Genomic DNA, 16,471 nt, shown 5'->3' with positions numbered 1-16,471 from the left:
CGTCCATTTTGATTGAGGGTATAAAACTCAAACATGATAGCTATAGATTCTTGTCACAATTCATTGAATTCAGTTTAGTTTATTAAAGTACAGGGCCGAAAGGCCCAAAGTTATATGGGGGCTTAGAACTGTGGAATCTAGAGAAGGAGGTGGAGCTTAAAGCAATTATGGATAATTGAACAAACTGAAGCTCAAACACAACTTGTCAGATTGTAACCATTGTAACACAACAATCACAATACAATTATTTATGTTTTAATTTATTGATGGTAAGAAAAAAATAAAATCAAGCCTAATGTTCTCATTCTCTATAAAAGAAATTAACATTTTAGAAATTTTACTTGGGTTTAAAATCAAGCATTCCTGCCAAAAGCATCAACGTACACAACTCTTTGAAGATACTTCGATAAAACATTTAGTTTCCTTTTGAAATAATTACAATATAATATAATATAATTAATATAATATAATTAATATGTTTGCTTTGCCTACAGGTGAGTGTTCGCGCGCGCCCAATCAGCCAATGTTGTTATTGCTTCAGGCGGACCCTCCCGTTGTTTCCATAGCAACCGCAGAATTTAGGTATGATTAGCAAAGTGTCAACGGTTGACGCTTTCATGGACGCTAACGCAGAGAAAGTCCCACTGCCACGAACACGGTGCGAGAAAACCTCTAACCCGGCGTGACTTGAGCCCACGGAGGAGGCGGAAGGAGGATCCAGGTGAGTTTCTGAATCCGGGAAGACGAGCCGAACCGAACCGAGCCGCTCTCTGCCGAGCTGAGCGCCAAAAAGTTAGCATCAGCTGGAACCGTTAGCCTAACAGACGTTGAGCGGGGGAATAATTGACTGACTAGTGAACTGAAGAGGTCGTTTTCCTAAAAAGAAAAAAAAAAGCAAGCAAACGAACTCGGGTATTGACTTCGGTTAGCTTGACCCAAAGTGGCGGAAGCGGTGATTTTTGTTTTTGCTTGTTTTTCTTTAAGGATTTTGTGTTGTTTACTTTGAGCTGTCCGAGTTAAATCGGTTGTTTGAAACGGAGAACTGAGGCTACCATACCAATGATGAATATTTACACCTAATGACCTGCAAATGTTTGAGACTACTCTGTTTCTTTGAAATTTTAAACTAGGAATATGTTAAAAATGCGTTTAAATAAAGGGCAGGTCACTTCAAGTTAGCTTGAAAGTGACGTAGCCGTTAAAAATCAGTTACTGTACTCCAGATTTGTGATCAGTTAAAAACTTACATAGTTCATGTTACATTTTTATGGTTCATGTGTTACTTAGACAGCAAGATACTGCAGATTAAATGAAAATAAAAACGTTACAAATCATGTGCGCAAATTCAATCTTATGAAACTTGCTCTTGTTTTTAGGTCACTTTTTATGCAAATGTTTTAATAACTTGTGTTTGTGTTTTGTTTTTTTCCAAACAGGTTTCTTGTAAATGAGTTTTATCTCACCGGGATAACCTGTATAAATAATGGCTAAATAAATAAAAAAATAAGTCAGAAAAAGTATTCCTACCGCTGGTGGATTTCTGATAGGACGACACTCTGGACCTCAGATGTCAAACTCCAGTGCTGGAGGGCCACTGCCCTGCAACTTTTAGATGTGCCCCTGCTGCACCACACCTGAATAAAATAATAATTAGGTCATTAGCAAGGTTCTGGAGAACGTATCTACACAAGAAGGAGGTAATTAAGCCATTTCATTCCTGTGTTTTGTACCTGTGGCACATCTAAAAACTGCAGGACAGCTGTCATTGAGGACTGGAGTTTGACACCCCTGCTCTGGACCATAATGGGTCCAGATCGTAGCCTTGCAGCACACGGCTTCTTCTCATTGGCTTAATAAACTTAATATATTTAATTGGATAAACTTAATTTGATTAGTTGTAATAAATAATATTTTTGAGTGTAATTTATTTTTCCAGTGGTCTAGAAAAGACTGGAAAAAGTTGTCATTGGTATCTTAAGAAGGTTGAGGTCTGGACTTTGACTGGACCATTGCAGCTTGATTCTTTGTTTTTGTTTTCTTTTTTTTAGTTATTTTGTTGTTGACCCAACCTGACATCTCATTTTGAGTTCAGATCCATGCTGAGTTAGCTAACTGCTGCTCTGCTCCCCCCCCCCACAGTCTCCGTGGCGACCAGCAGCAGCAGCACTCGTCCCATTGAGCCCACGTCCTCCATGACGTCAGAAGTGAATCCGTTCTACCCAGCTGATCTAGAGGTGCAGCTGACGCTCGGAGAGCTGGTTCCTGGTTATTACTGTGTTTACCAGGTAAATCCGCCTCAGAGGACGGCCACAGACACCTGACACGTTTTCAGGGTTTTAAGTTGTAAAACAGACAGTTTTCCTTCCAGTTCACTATTACACTCTACTTATGATTGTTAAAGGAACTCGAGCCTTCACTGCAGCTTTCTGTCATGTTTCTAGAGCCGACTGACTCTTATTCAATATGTTCAAAAAACAAACAAAACAAAACTGACTATGTCAAAAACATGTATCCATACCAATTGTTTTTCATTTCTTTGTTTTATCTGTATGGTTTTGTTAATATCATGTTTTATTATTTTACCTTATTATTGCCATTTCACTAGAAAAACCCAATCTAGGGAGAAGTTTTGCACATTAGCTTGTGCTATTAGCATCATGATTCAGGCGTGGGACTGCTGCTTCATTCAGGTTGTTTATGTTATTGTGTTTTTGTCCCTATCAAATAAAGCTAATGAATAAAATCAAAAATAAAAGAAGGATCCTCCATGAGCAGATTATCCTCACACATGGCAGGTTGAGAAGGGAAGGACCTGGAGTGGGGTGGGGGGTATTTCCTGGAAGAACTCAGCTCTGTGATTGGTGGGCTGCTGGATCATCTGACTCCGCTCAGTCTGTGCCCTAATTCAAACACATTGACCACCCTCCTGGGTTGAGTGGCAGGGACATGTGAGCCCCTCATTCCGGCTATTCTGGGAAGGCCGGTGAGGCGGCAGGGGGGGCGGGGCCGGAGGGGGGAGCGTTCCTGTTCCCGCATGCGGGCCGGCGGCGGCGAGGAGCAGCTGCTGTGTTACTCTCATGTTGTTTGGCTCTTGGTGAGTGCGGCCGTAGCAGACTTGTGTTTTACTCTCCCTCCAGGCCGGAGAAGATGGGCTGCTGCTTTAGTAAGGAGCTCGGCCCCGAGCCGCAGACTGAGAGGAGTGTTCTGTTATCGGCGCCCCTCCAGGACGGGCTCAGCACGCTGACGGAGCAGGTCAGGAGGCAGGCTGAGGCCGTGGCCCACAGCGCCCACCTGGAGGACCAGGAGCCGGCCAGGGAACAGGACCGGCCCGGCCCCGACCCGGACCGCACCCAGGTGGCTCTGTCTGGCGGTGAGGCGGAACCGCAGCGGCCCCACAAGAGCCCAGAGGCCGTCATCACCACAAACACACACACAGATACCAGAGCAATGGCTGCTGGGACGCGGGAGGCCAGCCCCGGCCGCGGGACGCCTCCCTACATGGAGGTGTCCACCCAGAGTCCGTTCGGCCCGGAAATGCTGGAGATCGCCGTGCACTGGGCCGCGGGGTACAGCGGGGCGCCGGAGCACGGCGAGCAGGGAGGGCCGGAGCCGGGTCCCCTATCAGGCCCCCAGGACGCAGCAGAACTCCCGCTCAACGCCGTAGCAACGCACCGCAGCTTCTACAGCATCTGTCCCATCGGAGCCGAGGAGCTGGAGCCCAGCTGGACCCAGACGGCTCTGCCCTGCACACCCTCCAGCCAATCAGAGGCCAGCCTGTTCAGGGACCATGCCAACACAGGTACCACCTGGTCACATGACCAGGAAGTGGTCTCTGCTGACAAACTGGATCCTGGCTCAGTTCTGGAGAAGGACGGAGTGTTAAACCAACAGGGTGAGGCCGCCGTGAGCGGTGAGGACCCTCAGGCATCCACAGCGGACAGCTATCAGCCGAAGGACTCCGGTGCCGCCACAGAAGGAGAAAACATTTGCTTAAGGAAGAAAGAAGCAGAGCTGAGCAGTGATGGGTCTGGGTTCAGAGCGGAGCAGGAAGTCCAGAACCGTCCAGGTCCGAAGACCGTCGAGGTCCGAATGCTGCTCCAGGAGGAAGACGAGGATGACCTTCCTCTGCTGGAGGGGCCGACGCTCCGACTGTGCCACACAGAGATCATCTGCAGGATCAGCAATGCTACAGCGACCCCGACCCGACGTGGTCAGAACCCCACCCTACTGGCTCCCGGGTCAGACTCCTTCCATCAGGAACCTAAAGAGCCCACAGGAAGCACTGAGCAGGGGTCAGAGGTCATCATTCAGAGAAGCCCTGCAGAGGCCGGGGATGCTGCCTCCAGTGTACAGGAACCAGAACCAGAGGGCTGGGACCGGATTGGACCTCAGAACCATGAAGGTATAAGCCACCATCCGCCCAGCCGCTTTGAGCGCTCTGGGCCGCCACCTTCCTCTCCCGTTTCCTCCTCTTCCTCACACGAAGAGACGCAGTCTGACGGGTTTACTCCTACGGGTCAGAGACGCCCCCCCAGCCCGGATCGGACCTCTGACTCTTCCTCAGACAGAAACAACATGGAGGAGATGAAGAGTTTACTCCCCGTTGCCCCTGGTTACTCAGACTGGATGGTTACTGATGCCAGCTGCCAGGAGAGTTCTGGCTCGGTGCCGGTGGACCCAGATCAGATCGATGTCTACGCCTCCACTCCGTCCTACGAGATTCACTTCCTGAACCAGGAAGTCCCAGCCGCTGAGGAAGAGGAGGAGGAGGAGGAGGAAGAGGTGGAGAAGGAGGGCGGGATCAGGGACATGGTGTCGGAGCTGCTGGGAGAGCTGGCCGAGGCGACCGTCTGCCGCCTGTACCCCAAGCCCTGGATCCGGCTGAGCCCGGACCAGAACCCCGACGCTCTGGCCCAGGACACGTTGGAGGCGGACGGGACGAAGGGCGAGGATGAGGAGCAGATCCCGGCCCTGGTGTCAGAGCTGCAGCCCTCCATGGCCCTGCTGGGGGCCTTCCCCTACAGCACGGCGACGCCCCAGGGGCCCTGCGTCTGGGACTGGCACACCAGCAGCTCCCAGGCTGTAAGTCTGGCTCCAGCTCTGCTGCTCCATGTCTCTCACACACACACACACACACACACACACACACACACACTGGAAGGAAAACATCTGGAATATTCTAGGTTTAACAAAACACATGGGTTATTATTCACATTCACAGTTTGAAGACATTATGTTTTATTGATAATCCAGGCTGGAGTTAATTTGGAGTCATGGTTTTCGTTACATTCAGATGTTTGTGCTGACCTTTGACCCTAACAGCACTGTTTTCTACATGATGAACCTGAACTGTTCACTGAGAAGGATCAGTGAACAGTCGTGCTGTGTTTCATGTGTGTGAAACACACATGAAACACAGCACGCAAAAGTTGCGTGCTGTGTTTAGCAACTAATTTAGCAAAAGTTGCTAAATTATGATTTAGCAACTTTTCAATCTGAGGTGTTTTAGTGAAAAATGGATTTGTAATTCTGGAGCAGAGAAGATTCATAACAAAATATTCATTGGTAAGAAAAAAATGATTGAATCTTGAGGGTCAGGAAGGTCTGAGGAGAAAACCAGACCAGGTTCATGTCTCTGTTGCATCGTTATGGAGAAGATATGAGGTTATGAAAACATACAGCTGCACTTTGTGTCTCCTGTAATGGAGTTTCTTATTCCTGATGAGTTGATGCTTCACTTTGGGACGATTTGCCAGAAAACTGCAAGTCCCACATCAATGAGGGTTACATTTTCTGAATTCAGACAAAATTCTTACATTTGGTGTATAATACATGTAGAAAAAGTGAAAATTAAGTGAGTTAACAGAACTTGTTCAGAAACCATCACATTTTTTGCTCTAGCAGCTGAAGAACTCTGTTATTGGATTCCATTAAAAAGATGACATCTGACAATAATATGACCAAAAAATTGATTTTATGAAAATGATTAAAAAAAATAAATATGAAAAAACTGGAACATACAGAAGTAGCCAAAAGGCATTACGATAATTCAAAGTTTGAATGACATTTTTAAGTGAAAGTAAAATGCAAATGTTAGCAGATTGTTAGGGGTTTCCATTTATTTCATTCTACAAAGTGAAACATTATTTGGGCAAATTTCAGTTTTAGTTAGAATTTGGCTAAATTATAATAAAGTTTATGTGAGACGATCAGTCAGTGTTTATTTATCCATCATCACATTTAAAAGCAAATTTCTCTTGATCAAAGTTTTCTACAGACAATAAAGAACTTTTCTTATATAATCATGTAGAAACAATAAAGTATAATATGATAACTAAAATCACACAAGATAAAACCATTAAACCACAGAGTTAAAATCAACAGACTGGTTTCCAGTCTGGAACTGGGAATCTTTAACAGTTTCTGATTTGTGATGCTGTCAAAGTTCTGACTACTAAGGTTGTTCCAAACCACTTAAACTGGTAAAAACAAGAAATAAAGCTGTGACTCATTTACCTGGTGAACTCTGAACATGAACAGATTCAGTTAACCTGAGTGAACTGAGAACTAGTTAAGCTGTTGTTAACCCAAGAAGTGGCTCAACATGCTGAACCAGATGTGGATGTTTCCTGTCTGCTCACACCACCAGGAAGTCTAAACGTGTTTCAGATTCTGAGTTAAATGTTGTGTTTGTGTTTCAGGAAGCTGCTGCAGCTCCGTGTCTCAACCCTGAAGCTGAAGTATGGAACGACCCCAACCTGAGCTTCCACATCCCCGACCCGGACTACCAGCAGCTGCAGCAGCCGTGGCTGCAGCTCCCCGACAACCTGAACCACCAGGAAGGTGAGCCCAGGCTCCCGCTGCTTCACCGCATCACGCCGTCCTCTTTCCCTCACCTTCCCCTTTCGCCATCCCATCAGGATTCGTGTCGGAGTTTGAAGGGAACGTGGGCCTGGCGGAGGCCGAGTATCTGACTCCAACGCCTGAAGCTCTGACGGTGAACGGAGAAACCTCTGATCCTCCGGTTACAGGTAGCAGCTGGATACACACGCAGCAGCAACTCTTTTCACGCTGTTGCACTGAAAACATCTGCTGTGTTTCCAGATGAGATCCGAGAGGAACTGAGCAGAGCTCTGGAGTCCTGCCTGACCAGGTAACATCTGGAACCACAGCGGCCGGCGCAGCGGGAAGCTCCTTTGCCCACCGTCTTTACCCTCCATGCGTCTCAGTACAGAGAAATGTGCGTTTTGCTGTTTTCTGGATCTGACCTCTCCGTCAGCCTCTCCTGCTCTCCTTCTCAGGGATTATCTGAGCAGCGACCTGTACCTGAAGTCCCAGATGGACAACGACCAATACGTCTCCATCGCCACGCTGGCCAGTCTGGACGGCATCAAGAACCTCACCACGGACCTGGAGCTCATCTCTGACATTCTCAAATGTGGCTCCTTGTTTTAGCTCCCATCAATATGTTACAATAAAAACTTTAATCACTAGAATAACTGAGCTCTAACGTCCTGCTGTCTGCTTGGCAGCCATGCCTCTGGTCCAGGTGGCCCCATGCGGGCAGAAGGTTCGGCCCAGACAGAACCGCTGCGTTGTGATCCTGCGGGAGATTCCTGACACCACACCTGCAGAGGTGAGTCCCGCTGCTGCACCGACCCGCCTGCTGCTCTCTGCCGTCCTCAGCGCTCTGATGTTCCCTGCAGGAGGTGGAGGCTCTGTTCGAAGGAGAGAACCTGCCCAAAGTCCTGAGCTGTGAGGTCGTCAACAACGACAACTGGTTCCTCACTTTTCAGTCAGAGGCTGACGCTCAGCAGGTACATCAGCTCCTATCAAAGTCTTAGCTGAGTTTCAAACCAGAGCCAGCGGGTCACTGATTCAGCTGTCATAGACACTAACAGGCTGATGTCAACCACATAGATGTGACAGGAAACACAAGAAAAAGACTGAATGCCACCAACTAATGAAAATCTGGAAAGTGTGTCGTGTTGGTATTCAGTCTCCAGTCAGAACCGTGTTTGGCCTCAGCTTTTCACAACAGACTCAGTCAGATTGGATGGACATCAGTCCAACTAAGCTCACACATGAATAACAAGAATTAACTAATGACACATTCTATGTATAGCAGCTCTATGCTCACTCCTTTACCTTCAATTTAATGTTGCAAGAGTGAAATGGATACTGGTCTTCATGGTATGACTAGTATGTAGTTATTAAAGCTTTAAAATGGAAATAATGTTGAAAACATTCAGTTATCTTCCTGTTACGAACTTGAAGTCGTTCTCCATTCAGAAGCGAAGCGTCAGACGCCGGACTGGGCCGGTGGAGGGACTGAGAAAACCTACAGGAGGTTTTACTGTTTGCCTCTCTGTTCGGTGTTTTCTTTAAATCAGTTAAATTGATCCAATATATCACTCTTACTTAAACCTGGGCTTTGACTGGGCCATTCTGACATGAGTCTGCTTTGATCTGAGCTCCAGTCGTCCAGATCTGGTGTTCATCATCAGGTCTCTGCAGAGCTCCAGCACTGCAGAGGTGACTTAGTCATTAACTGAGCTGTTTGTACAACACAGCTGCATGTTCAGGGTGGTCACCCTGCTGGAAGGTGAACTTTGACCCCAGTCTTAGGTCTTCTGCTCCCAGCAGCTTGGCTGTGTTTCTGTCAGATCCTAATCCTGTCAGTCAGTGGGATGTGACAGAGTAACATGGCCGGTCCTTCAGGCCTACAGGTACCTGAGAGAGGAGGTCCGGGTGTTTAAGGGGAAGCCCATCATGGCCCGGATCAAAGCTAAGACCATGGCCATCGCCTCCTTCGCCCCCAAGAACGGCTACAGGCCCGTCCAGTTGGACCAGTGCAGCAGCCGCTACAGCTCCTACTTCCCCCCCACCACCTTCAACCCGTCCTGCCTCCCTCAGCAGATGTTTGACCAGAACAACGAGGCATGGCCCGCCACCGCGGCCCAGTACCAGGAGAACGTGGAGGTGAGAGCAGAACCAGGTTTCCTGGCCCGGACCTGGTTCCTTTTGTGGTCCTGCTCAGTGTTTCAGTCATGAACTCTGATTCTCTCTGCAGCCTGAGCTGCTGATGAACAACCTGATGAACGAGTTTCCAGCAGCTTCTACCTTCAAGCCGCACGCAGCTCACAGACAGAGGTACAACCACCACCCTGCTGCTGCCGTTCTTAAAGGGCCAGTGTCAAAAAAATCCACTTTGATCAGCTCTACATCATCTTATAATGTTACTCCCTCCTTCAAAAACAAAAGATCCTTTAATCTCCATGGCAACCATTTAGGAGCTGGACCTAGCTCCGCCTTCGAGGCAAACCTCCTCCCCTTCCACTTCACAGAGCAGCTGTCTCCCACTCAGCTCCTTCAGACTAGCCTGCAGCAATTAGCAAATATCTGTTGGAACTGCTCAATGTAGGAGCTACTTCCCAGAGCAACACTGGTAAAAATGTTGTTAAGGGGTTAATAGAGGAGCCATGTCATGATGACTTCCTGTAGGCGGAGCTTCATTTGATACAGGGGTGTCAAACTCAGTTTCACCGTGGGCCACTTCAGCATATTGGCCCCCCTCAATGGGCCACATTGACGGTACAGATCAGGAGTGCATCCCTGCTAAAACACCCCAGACAAAAGGTTGACTTCCCTCATTCAGTTCTGTAGAGGCTTATAATGAGTCAATGGTCCAGGTGTGTTAGAGAAGGAATGCATCTAAAGCTGCAGATGGTAGCTCTGGAAAACTAGACTTGGGCAGCCCTAGCATAAATGTATGAAAATACAATGTTAAAAATAAATTAAACACCTCATATTGTTGTAACTGATTTTATGTACTGAAAAGTTTTAAATATTACATTTGAGTTTCCATGGATGTAAAATTACTGCTCAGTTTAAAAATTACAATATTTAAATCAGTGATTAAAGGTAAGCAAACAAATAATAAAAACAAGTCACATGGGCAGACATTATAGACTTTACGCATAGATTTAGTCTCACAGGCAACTGAAATCAATTAATTAAAAAATCCTTTCTGAATATCATCTCATGGTCTCTGAACTAAATGCGTCTTTCTGACCGGGAGCTGACGGCGTGTTGAAGAGTTATGGACCGGACGCTTTGGAGCGTCTGGTTAGGAAGCGCATTACAAACCTTTGGTTGAAATGTAGTTTGTAGTCAATTCGTGCTCAAAACCTATTTTAAGTCAATCATCAGCCTATAAAATGCTGGGGGGCCACATGTGGCCCGCGGGCCTTGAGTTTGACACATGTGCATTACGCCATAGAACTGCCAATTGGTAACTGAAGTAAAGTATCTTCGATTTCAAAGAAGCCGACATTGAAGTCGATTGGCAAATGAACCATCACCAAAGAGGAAGGCTCTTGTTGTCTCACTGCACCCCAAGAGATGCATAACCTACAAAAACCGTTTCTGTCTGGTTTCGAACCAGAGACCTTTTGCGTGTAAAGCAAACATGATAACCACTACGCTACAGGAACTGAACTTGTCTGCTTTGTTTCAGTTTGAGGTTCCAAAGTTGATGATGTGAGATGCAACGCATGAAAATGTCAACTGAGGCTTGCACTCAGATGCCTGGATTCAGAGTACAGACCATGACACCACAGACCCTTGTTGACCTTTAGTAAACACCTGTGATGAAGAGAACATGCAAAATCTGTTTCTGTCTGGTTTCGAACCAGAGACCTTTTGCGTGTGAAGCAAACATGATAACCACTACACTACAGAACCTCATGCTGTCTGCAGTGTTCCTGGTAGATGATCCACATTTTGTTAGAGACTAATGTCAACGATGGGCATGGAACAATGTCAAATACTTACAGATCCTCTCAGAGAGCACAGTAACTTGGTGAACAAACTGTCAGACTTATACTTGTGCCTAATTTCACATTACAGTCCATAAACTAAGCCTGGGATCAAAAAAATGTATTGAAGATGTCATTAGCAGAGACAAATGGTTCTACAGAGACTTGGCTAAATGGCTAAAAAATAAAATCAATACTTACAAATAAAAGATGGTTCAAAAATAAAATTAACACATTAAAATAAAAAATATCTCTGAAATACAATCAACACTTGAAAATTAAAAATGGTTCAAAAATAATATCAACACTTAAAAATACAAAATCTCTGGAAAATAAAATATTATGTATGTTGTTTTGAAAAACATTAGAATATAAGCACTTTTATCAAATCTCCATTGTGGTAAAATCATGTAAGTTCTTCTTAAATCCATGGAAACTCAACAGGTTGTAAGGTAGGTGAGTTAGCTCAGCAGGTTAGAGCACCGTGCCGGTAGTGCCAGTAATCCCAAGGTCATCGGTTCAAACCCCATATGGGGCAATTCATGTGTAAAGTCTTTCAGACAATCAACACTTCAGAATAACTAAGGGTTCAAACATAAAATCAACACCTTACAATAAATAAGGGTTCAAAAACAAAATCAACACTTTACAATTAAAAAATGGTTCAAAAATAAAATCAACACTTTACAATTGAAAAATGGTTCAAAAATAAAAGCAACACTTTACAATAAAAAAAATGGTTCAAAAATAAAATCAACACTTTACAATAAAAAAATGGTTCAAAAATAAAATCAACACTTTACAATTAAAAAAATGGTTCAAAAATAAAATCAACAGTTCAAAATGTATTATGTTAACTGTTTCTGTCTGTTCAGTCCATAAACTAAGCCTGGGATCAAAAAATGTATTGAAGATGTCATTAGTAGAGACAAATGGTTCTACAGAGTCATGGCTAAAAAATAAAGTCAATACTTACAAATAAAAAATGGTTAGGAAGCGCATTACAAACCTTTGGTTGAAATGGCGCGTTAAATTCAAGTCTCCATTACAGACCAGAGAAAACTAAAGAGAATGCAACGTTGTGTTAATCCATCTGAGGAGCCGGCAGTTTATCTTGAGGAAATAAATGACGATGCAAAAGTTAATTAGACTGTAACATGCGCAGTCCGCTGCTCAACCACTGCGGACGCGGCTCCGCTGCTGCGAAGAATTAGAAACCGCTGGGAGAAACTCATCCAGCGGATTTAACAAATGGAGCCTTCTGGGTTCATGTTACCCAGGAGAGCGGCGCTCTAGAGGAGCTGCAGACGTAACATCTGTCCGTTTGGGAGAAGCGAAACCACGCAAAATAAATAAATAAATAATCCTGGTAAAAGCTCACACCGGACCGCTCAGGGTAAAACACTCACAGAGTTCAGTTGATCTGTTTGGATCAGACAGATCCAACTGACTGATGAATTAGCGCAGATTTTTCTGCAAATGGGAACCAGGAGGAAGTGCGTTCAGACCCCAGCGGGTGAAGTGATGCTAATTTAAGTGAAGTCGCTTAATTTAATTTATTAAAAGTTATTGGGGCGGTTTTTGTCACTACAGAGAAAAATGTAGATACATTTATCTGCTTAATCTGTGATGGGATCTGGATTCACGGTGAATATTAACTAAGCCACATAAAATGCGACTAAATAGCCGATGTTAGTATGATTGTAATTTCACGGATAAAAATAGTACATGACCGATTTTTTTTATGTTGTCAGTCAAGATAACGTCTAGCGCCACCTGCCGCCCTGACACCAACTCACGCATCTTTATTCACAGTCTTACTTGTAAATCGATTTTTCTTTTCTTGGATGTTTTGATGTTAGCTTGTCGATGTCTCAGTTTTATTTGCTGGGAAAATCAATAAGCAGCTTGAGGTGACTCTGCTGCTCTCTAGTGGCGAGAAGCCGTAATGTTAGCTGGTAACAATCAGAATGCATTGTGGGAGATGTAGTTTGTAGTCAATTTGTGCTCAAAACCTATTGTAAGTCAATGTCGGCCTATAAAATGCTGCAGGGGCCACATAAAATGACATGGCGGGCCACATGTGGCCCGCGGGCCTTGAGTTTGACACATGTGATTTGATATATTCAGGATATAACAACTGAAGGTAACATAGTAACGTGATTGTGCTATAAAATGGCTCTATGTGCCTGTAAAATACATAATGCTGCTCCTTTAATGCACCGGGTCGGAGCCGGTCCTGTCCTGTTTGGACCGGGTTGGGGCTGATTATGGTCTCTACCCGCAGGAGGGGCTCCAGGATGCTGAGCTGTGGAGACCGCTGGCAGACCCACCACCCAGACCTCTACCAGCCGTCGGAGCAGCCGTCTGCAGACCAGTACTCCTCTCCTTCCCTGAGGGCCCGGCGGGGCCGGCTGAGGGGCGGCCTGCGCCGGCAGAGCCGGGGCGGAAGAACAGAATCCAACAACAAACAGGTTCTGGTGCCCCCCTCTGACCGGGGAAGGTAACGCAACTGTTCCTGTTCCAGAGTCACAGCTGCTGTAGTTCAGCCTCTGCAGGCCTTCCTGTTCGCTTTGGTCATTACTAACCAAACCTTAGCAAGCTAGCAGCAGCTAGCAGCAGCTGGGCAGTGGAGGAACATTTAGTCCTGCATGCAGAACCCTGTGTGTGTTTAGAGTGGGAAACTCTGAAGATCATCCAAACATTTCAGATGTTAGATGTTTGAAGCTGATCAACAAACTGACAGCTGTAATTGTAGACAAAGTATTGACTCAGACTGCTGAATACAAATGCACTCCACATTTCTAAGATTTTCTTTTTGTTGTTTTTGTTGAAGACCATATAAAATTTTTCTTTCACTTCACAGTTGATCTCCACTTTTCCTTTGTCGTTCATAAAACCTCCAAAAGCACTGAAGTTTGAGCTTAGCAAGCAACAAAACATGGAAAAGTTTAGTTTAGTTTAGTTTAGTTTAGTTTAGCGACGCTCTGCAACATGAGGATTTGACTGCAGAGACACAGAAAACAGGTTTTTGTTTTTCTGTCTCAGTTACAGCAGGAGGGGAGCCTTCGGCCAGAAGAGGAGGGAGACGGAGAAATCCTTGGAGAGACCCAAACTGAACTCTGAGGTAAGAAAACACAGCAGAGGTCAGAGGTCAGACTGGAAAAGTGAACCACTCCCATTCTGTCTCCTCTTCATCAGCCTCCTCCTCCTCCTCTGGAGCTCAGCTTGTCCAGCTTCCCTCCCCTGTCTACAGCAAATGTTGCCACGGCGACGACACCTGCAGCTAACGATAGCGTCAAGGTAACACACACTCCCACACACACACACACCTGAATCAGTTCCAGTCTGAACTGTGTGTCTGAATCCTCAGAGTCCGACGAAAAGCAGCAGCTCAAACTCATCGTCCTCATCCTCAGCTTCATCACTTCCTCCAGTGGAGCCTCAACCGGCGTCTCTGCTGTGAGTATCCAGCTGCTGCAGCTGTGCGGCCGGAGCGGAGGCTTCACATGCAGCTGTGTTGTTGTGTGCAGGAAAGATGGGGACGGCGGAGAAACGACGACGGTGGAGGACAAACCAGTCCAGCTGCCATTGGAACCAGCAGCAGTAAGACACATTCAGGACTCAGTTTATCACCTGGACCAGCCAGACGGGGAGGTGTGGGTTGTTTAATGGTGCTCGTCTCTGGCTGGAGCTGATCTGGGTTCAGTTCAACAGGAGAAAAGAACAAAATGTTTCCTATTGCTTCATCTTAACAACACAAAGCCTGGAAACATTAGAGACAAAAACACAACCAGCTCTGTGACAGCAGGCTGTGATCCCTGATTGGGTCACTGCAACATTAAACATTTCAACCTTTTACTTAAAACAGACAGTCTGTCCATGGGACAATGTTAAATAGTTGCTTTGTAATTGTTCGCCAATACATGCTGCCCCTCTTTTAAAGACATTAAACTAATCAGGGCATTTAAGATGAAAACCTTTTTCTGTAAATCTGTTGTTGATGTTGGAAGGATTTTTATCTGCAGATTTACCTTTTTCTACAAGCGTTCACTAAAGGAATGATGACACTGCACAGTAGACAATAAACTGTATTTTCTTCCTTTAAAAGGAATTGAACTCTGTTGATTTTCACCTTTTAATTTATTTCTAATATTGCATAAGAGGCTTATGTGAAAAATCATCAGAATATGCCCATTTCTTTTGTCAGAATAATCAGTTACTAAAATAGTTTTCTGTTTTCTGGGTTATTTTGTCTGCTGGTTTTAATGCAGCTCATCAGGTCTGTTGTGTGATGTCATTAATCGCATCACAGTCCGCTTTATGAAAACGTCGTACTCTGTCACAGTGGGAAAACCCAGCTGTATTTGAACTGTATTCATTTGTTGGTTTAAAAACAAACAGTGTATGGTATACGTAAAGATGAAAAGTACATAATAACTGAAACATGTCGGCGTATCGGCCTCCTGATGCCCGCTCCTGTTCTTCACTTCCTTCAGGAGCTGAAGAAGCTGAGCTACGCTGAGATCTGCCAGAAGGCTTCGTCCAATGAGGCGTCGGCGCCACTGGCTGACCCCGCCCCCTCAGCGGAGCACCAGGCATCCCAACAGCCTCTGCTGCCGCTGTGAGACAAAAACAGTCCGATGGGAATGTGTAGTTGTATAGCTGGCTGTATATTTATTATAAAATTGATCAGTAAGCAATGGAGATCAACTCTGAGCTAAACCAGAAACCAGCCTTTACAAGCTCAGGATTTTTAATCTTAGAACTATAAAAACTGCTGATGCTGAATAGGAACTTTTAACACTTTAATTTTTTGGCAGGAAACTGAAAATAATCTGTAAATGTTTTTGTAATTCTTTAGTTTTGTTTCTTGTCTTGTTGTTGGGCTCAGTGTAATGAGAGCCAGGCGTTATTTTCAGGTTTATTGTGTTTGGCCGTCGGCTCTGTACAGGAAGTTCTGTCAGGATTCTGTTTTTTATTCTGAATTTTTAAGTCTGAAGTGGATCCTTCCCATGTTAGAAGCCCAACAATTAATAACCAGATCTGTAAAGCCTTCCTGTATGTTTGAAAGTACTGAATATCAACTCTTTATTGTTGCTCTGACTGTTTTATTTCATTTTAAACACGGATTCAGTTTTATTTGTGTTAAACTGGCCTGTTTTAGTTGTTGACTTTATTTAACTTGCTGAGTTTTGACCGCTGAGCGTCCAAGAACAAACTGATTCAACTTGAAGAAATGTTTTCTTTTGATTGTAAAGAGACAAATGTTGTTTCCTGATGTGAAGTTTGAATGTAAAGCTGGCACCACTGTGAAATATGTTGTTGTGTACAAATGTACAGAATACTGAACAGAAATATATTAAAGAAGTGCCTTTACAAGTAACCTGTTTAGATTTGTATTTGTATGAAGCTCTGAGTCATTCCGCCTCTTACAGATTTATTTCCTTCTCCTAACCAGCAGATGGCAGTAGAGCCACATCACAACTCTAATTACATTGTTTGGCTCAGTATTTGTTTATCAGCGGCCTAATGAATAGCATACAGCATACTAATGAAATGATCCGTACTGGGCTCCATTCATCACACTTTACTCAAATAAAACTCATGACTTCAGGATCCACTGCTGAATTCAGTTTACACCAGAATCA

The 16,471-nt window shown here is 45.0% G+C and overlaps 1 protein-coding gene across 1 annotated transcript; it reads left to right on the top strand.

Annotated features, from left to right (window-relative positions):
* The first annotated feature begins 3,035 nt into the window (after window positions 1–3,035).
* On the top strand, window positions 3,036–16,206 carry LOC106932346 (uncharacterized). Its single transcript, XM_015011006.2, has 15 exons — window positions 3,036–5,082; window positions 6,702–6,843; window positions 6,921–7,031; window positions 7,105–7,153; window positions 7,302–7,438; window positions 7,533–7,636; window positions 7,707–7,817; window positions 8,722–8,982; window positions 9,074–9,153; window positions 13,108–13,323; window positions 13,869–13,947; window positions 14,022–14,123; window positions 14,194–14,282; window positions 14,354–14,426; window positions 15,320–16,206. The coding sequence occupies exons 1-15, from the start codon at window positions 3,148–3,150 to the stop codon at window positions 15,446–15,448; spliced, it is 3,618 nt and encodes a 1,205-aa protein (XP_014866492.2). The 5' UTR covers window positions 3,036–3,147; the 3' UTR covers window positions 15,449–16,206.
* The last annotated feature ends 265 nt before the right edge of the window (window positions 16,207–16,471 follow it).

This window comes from Poecilia mexicana, unplaced genomic scaffold, assembly GCF_051168715.1.
Source record: "Poecilia mexicana isolate PSO_F unplaced genomic scaffold, ASM5116871v1 scaffold_20, whole genome shotgun sequence".
Taxonomy (NCBI): Eukaryota; Metazoa; Chordata; class Actinopteri; order Cyprinodontiformes; family Poeciliidae; genus Poecilia; species Poecilia mexicana.
Note: the sequence above shows the minus strand (reverse complement) of the source record. Positions and strands in the feature narration are given on the sequence as shown.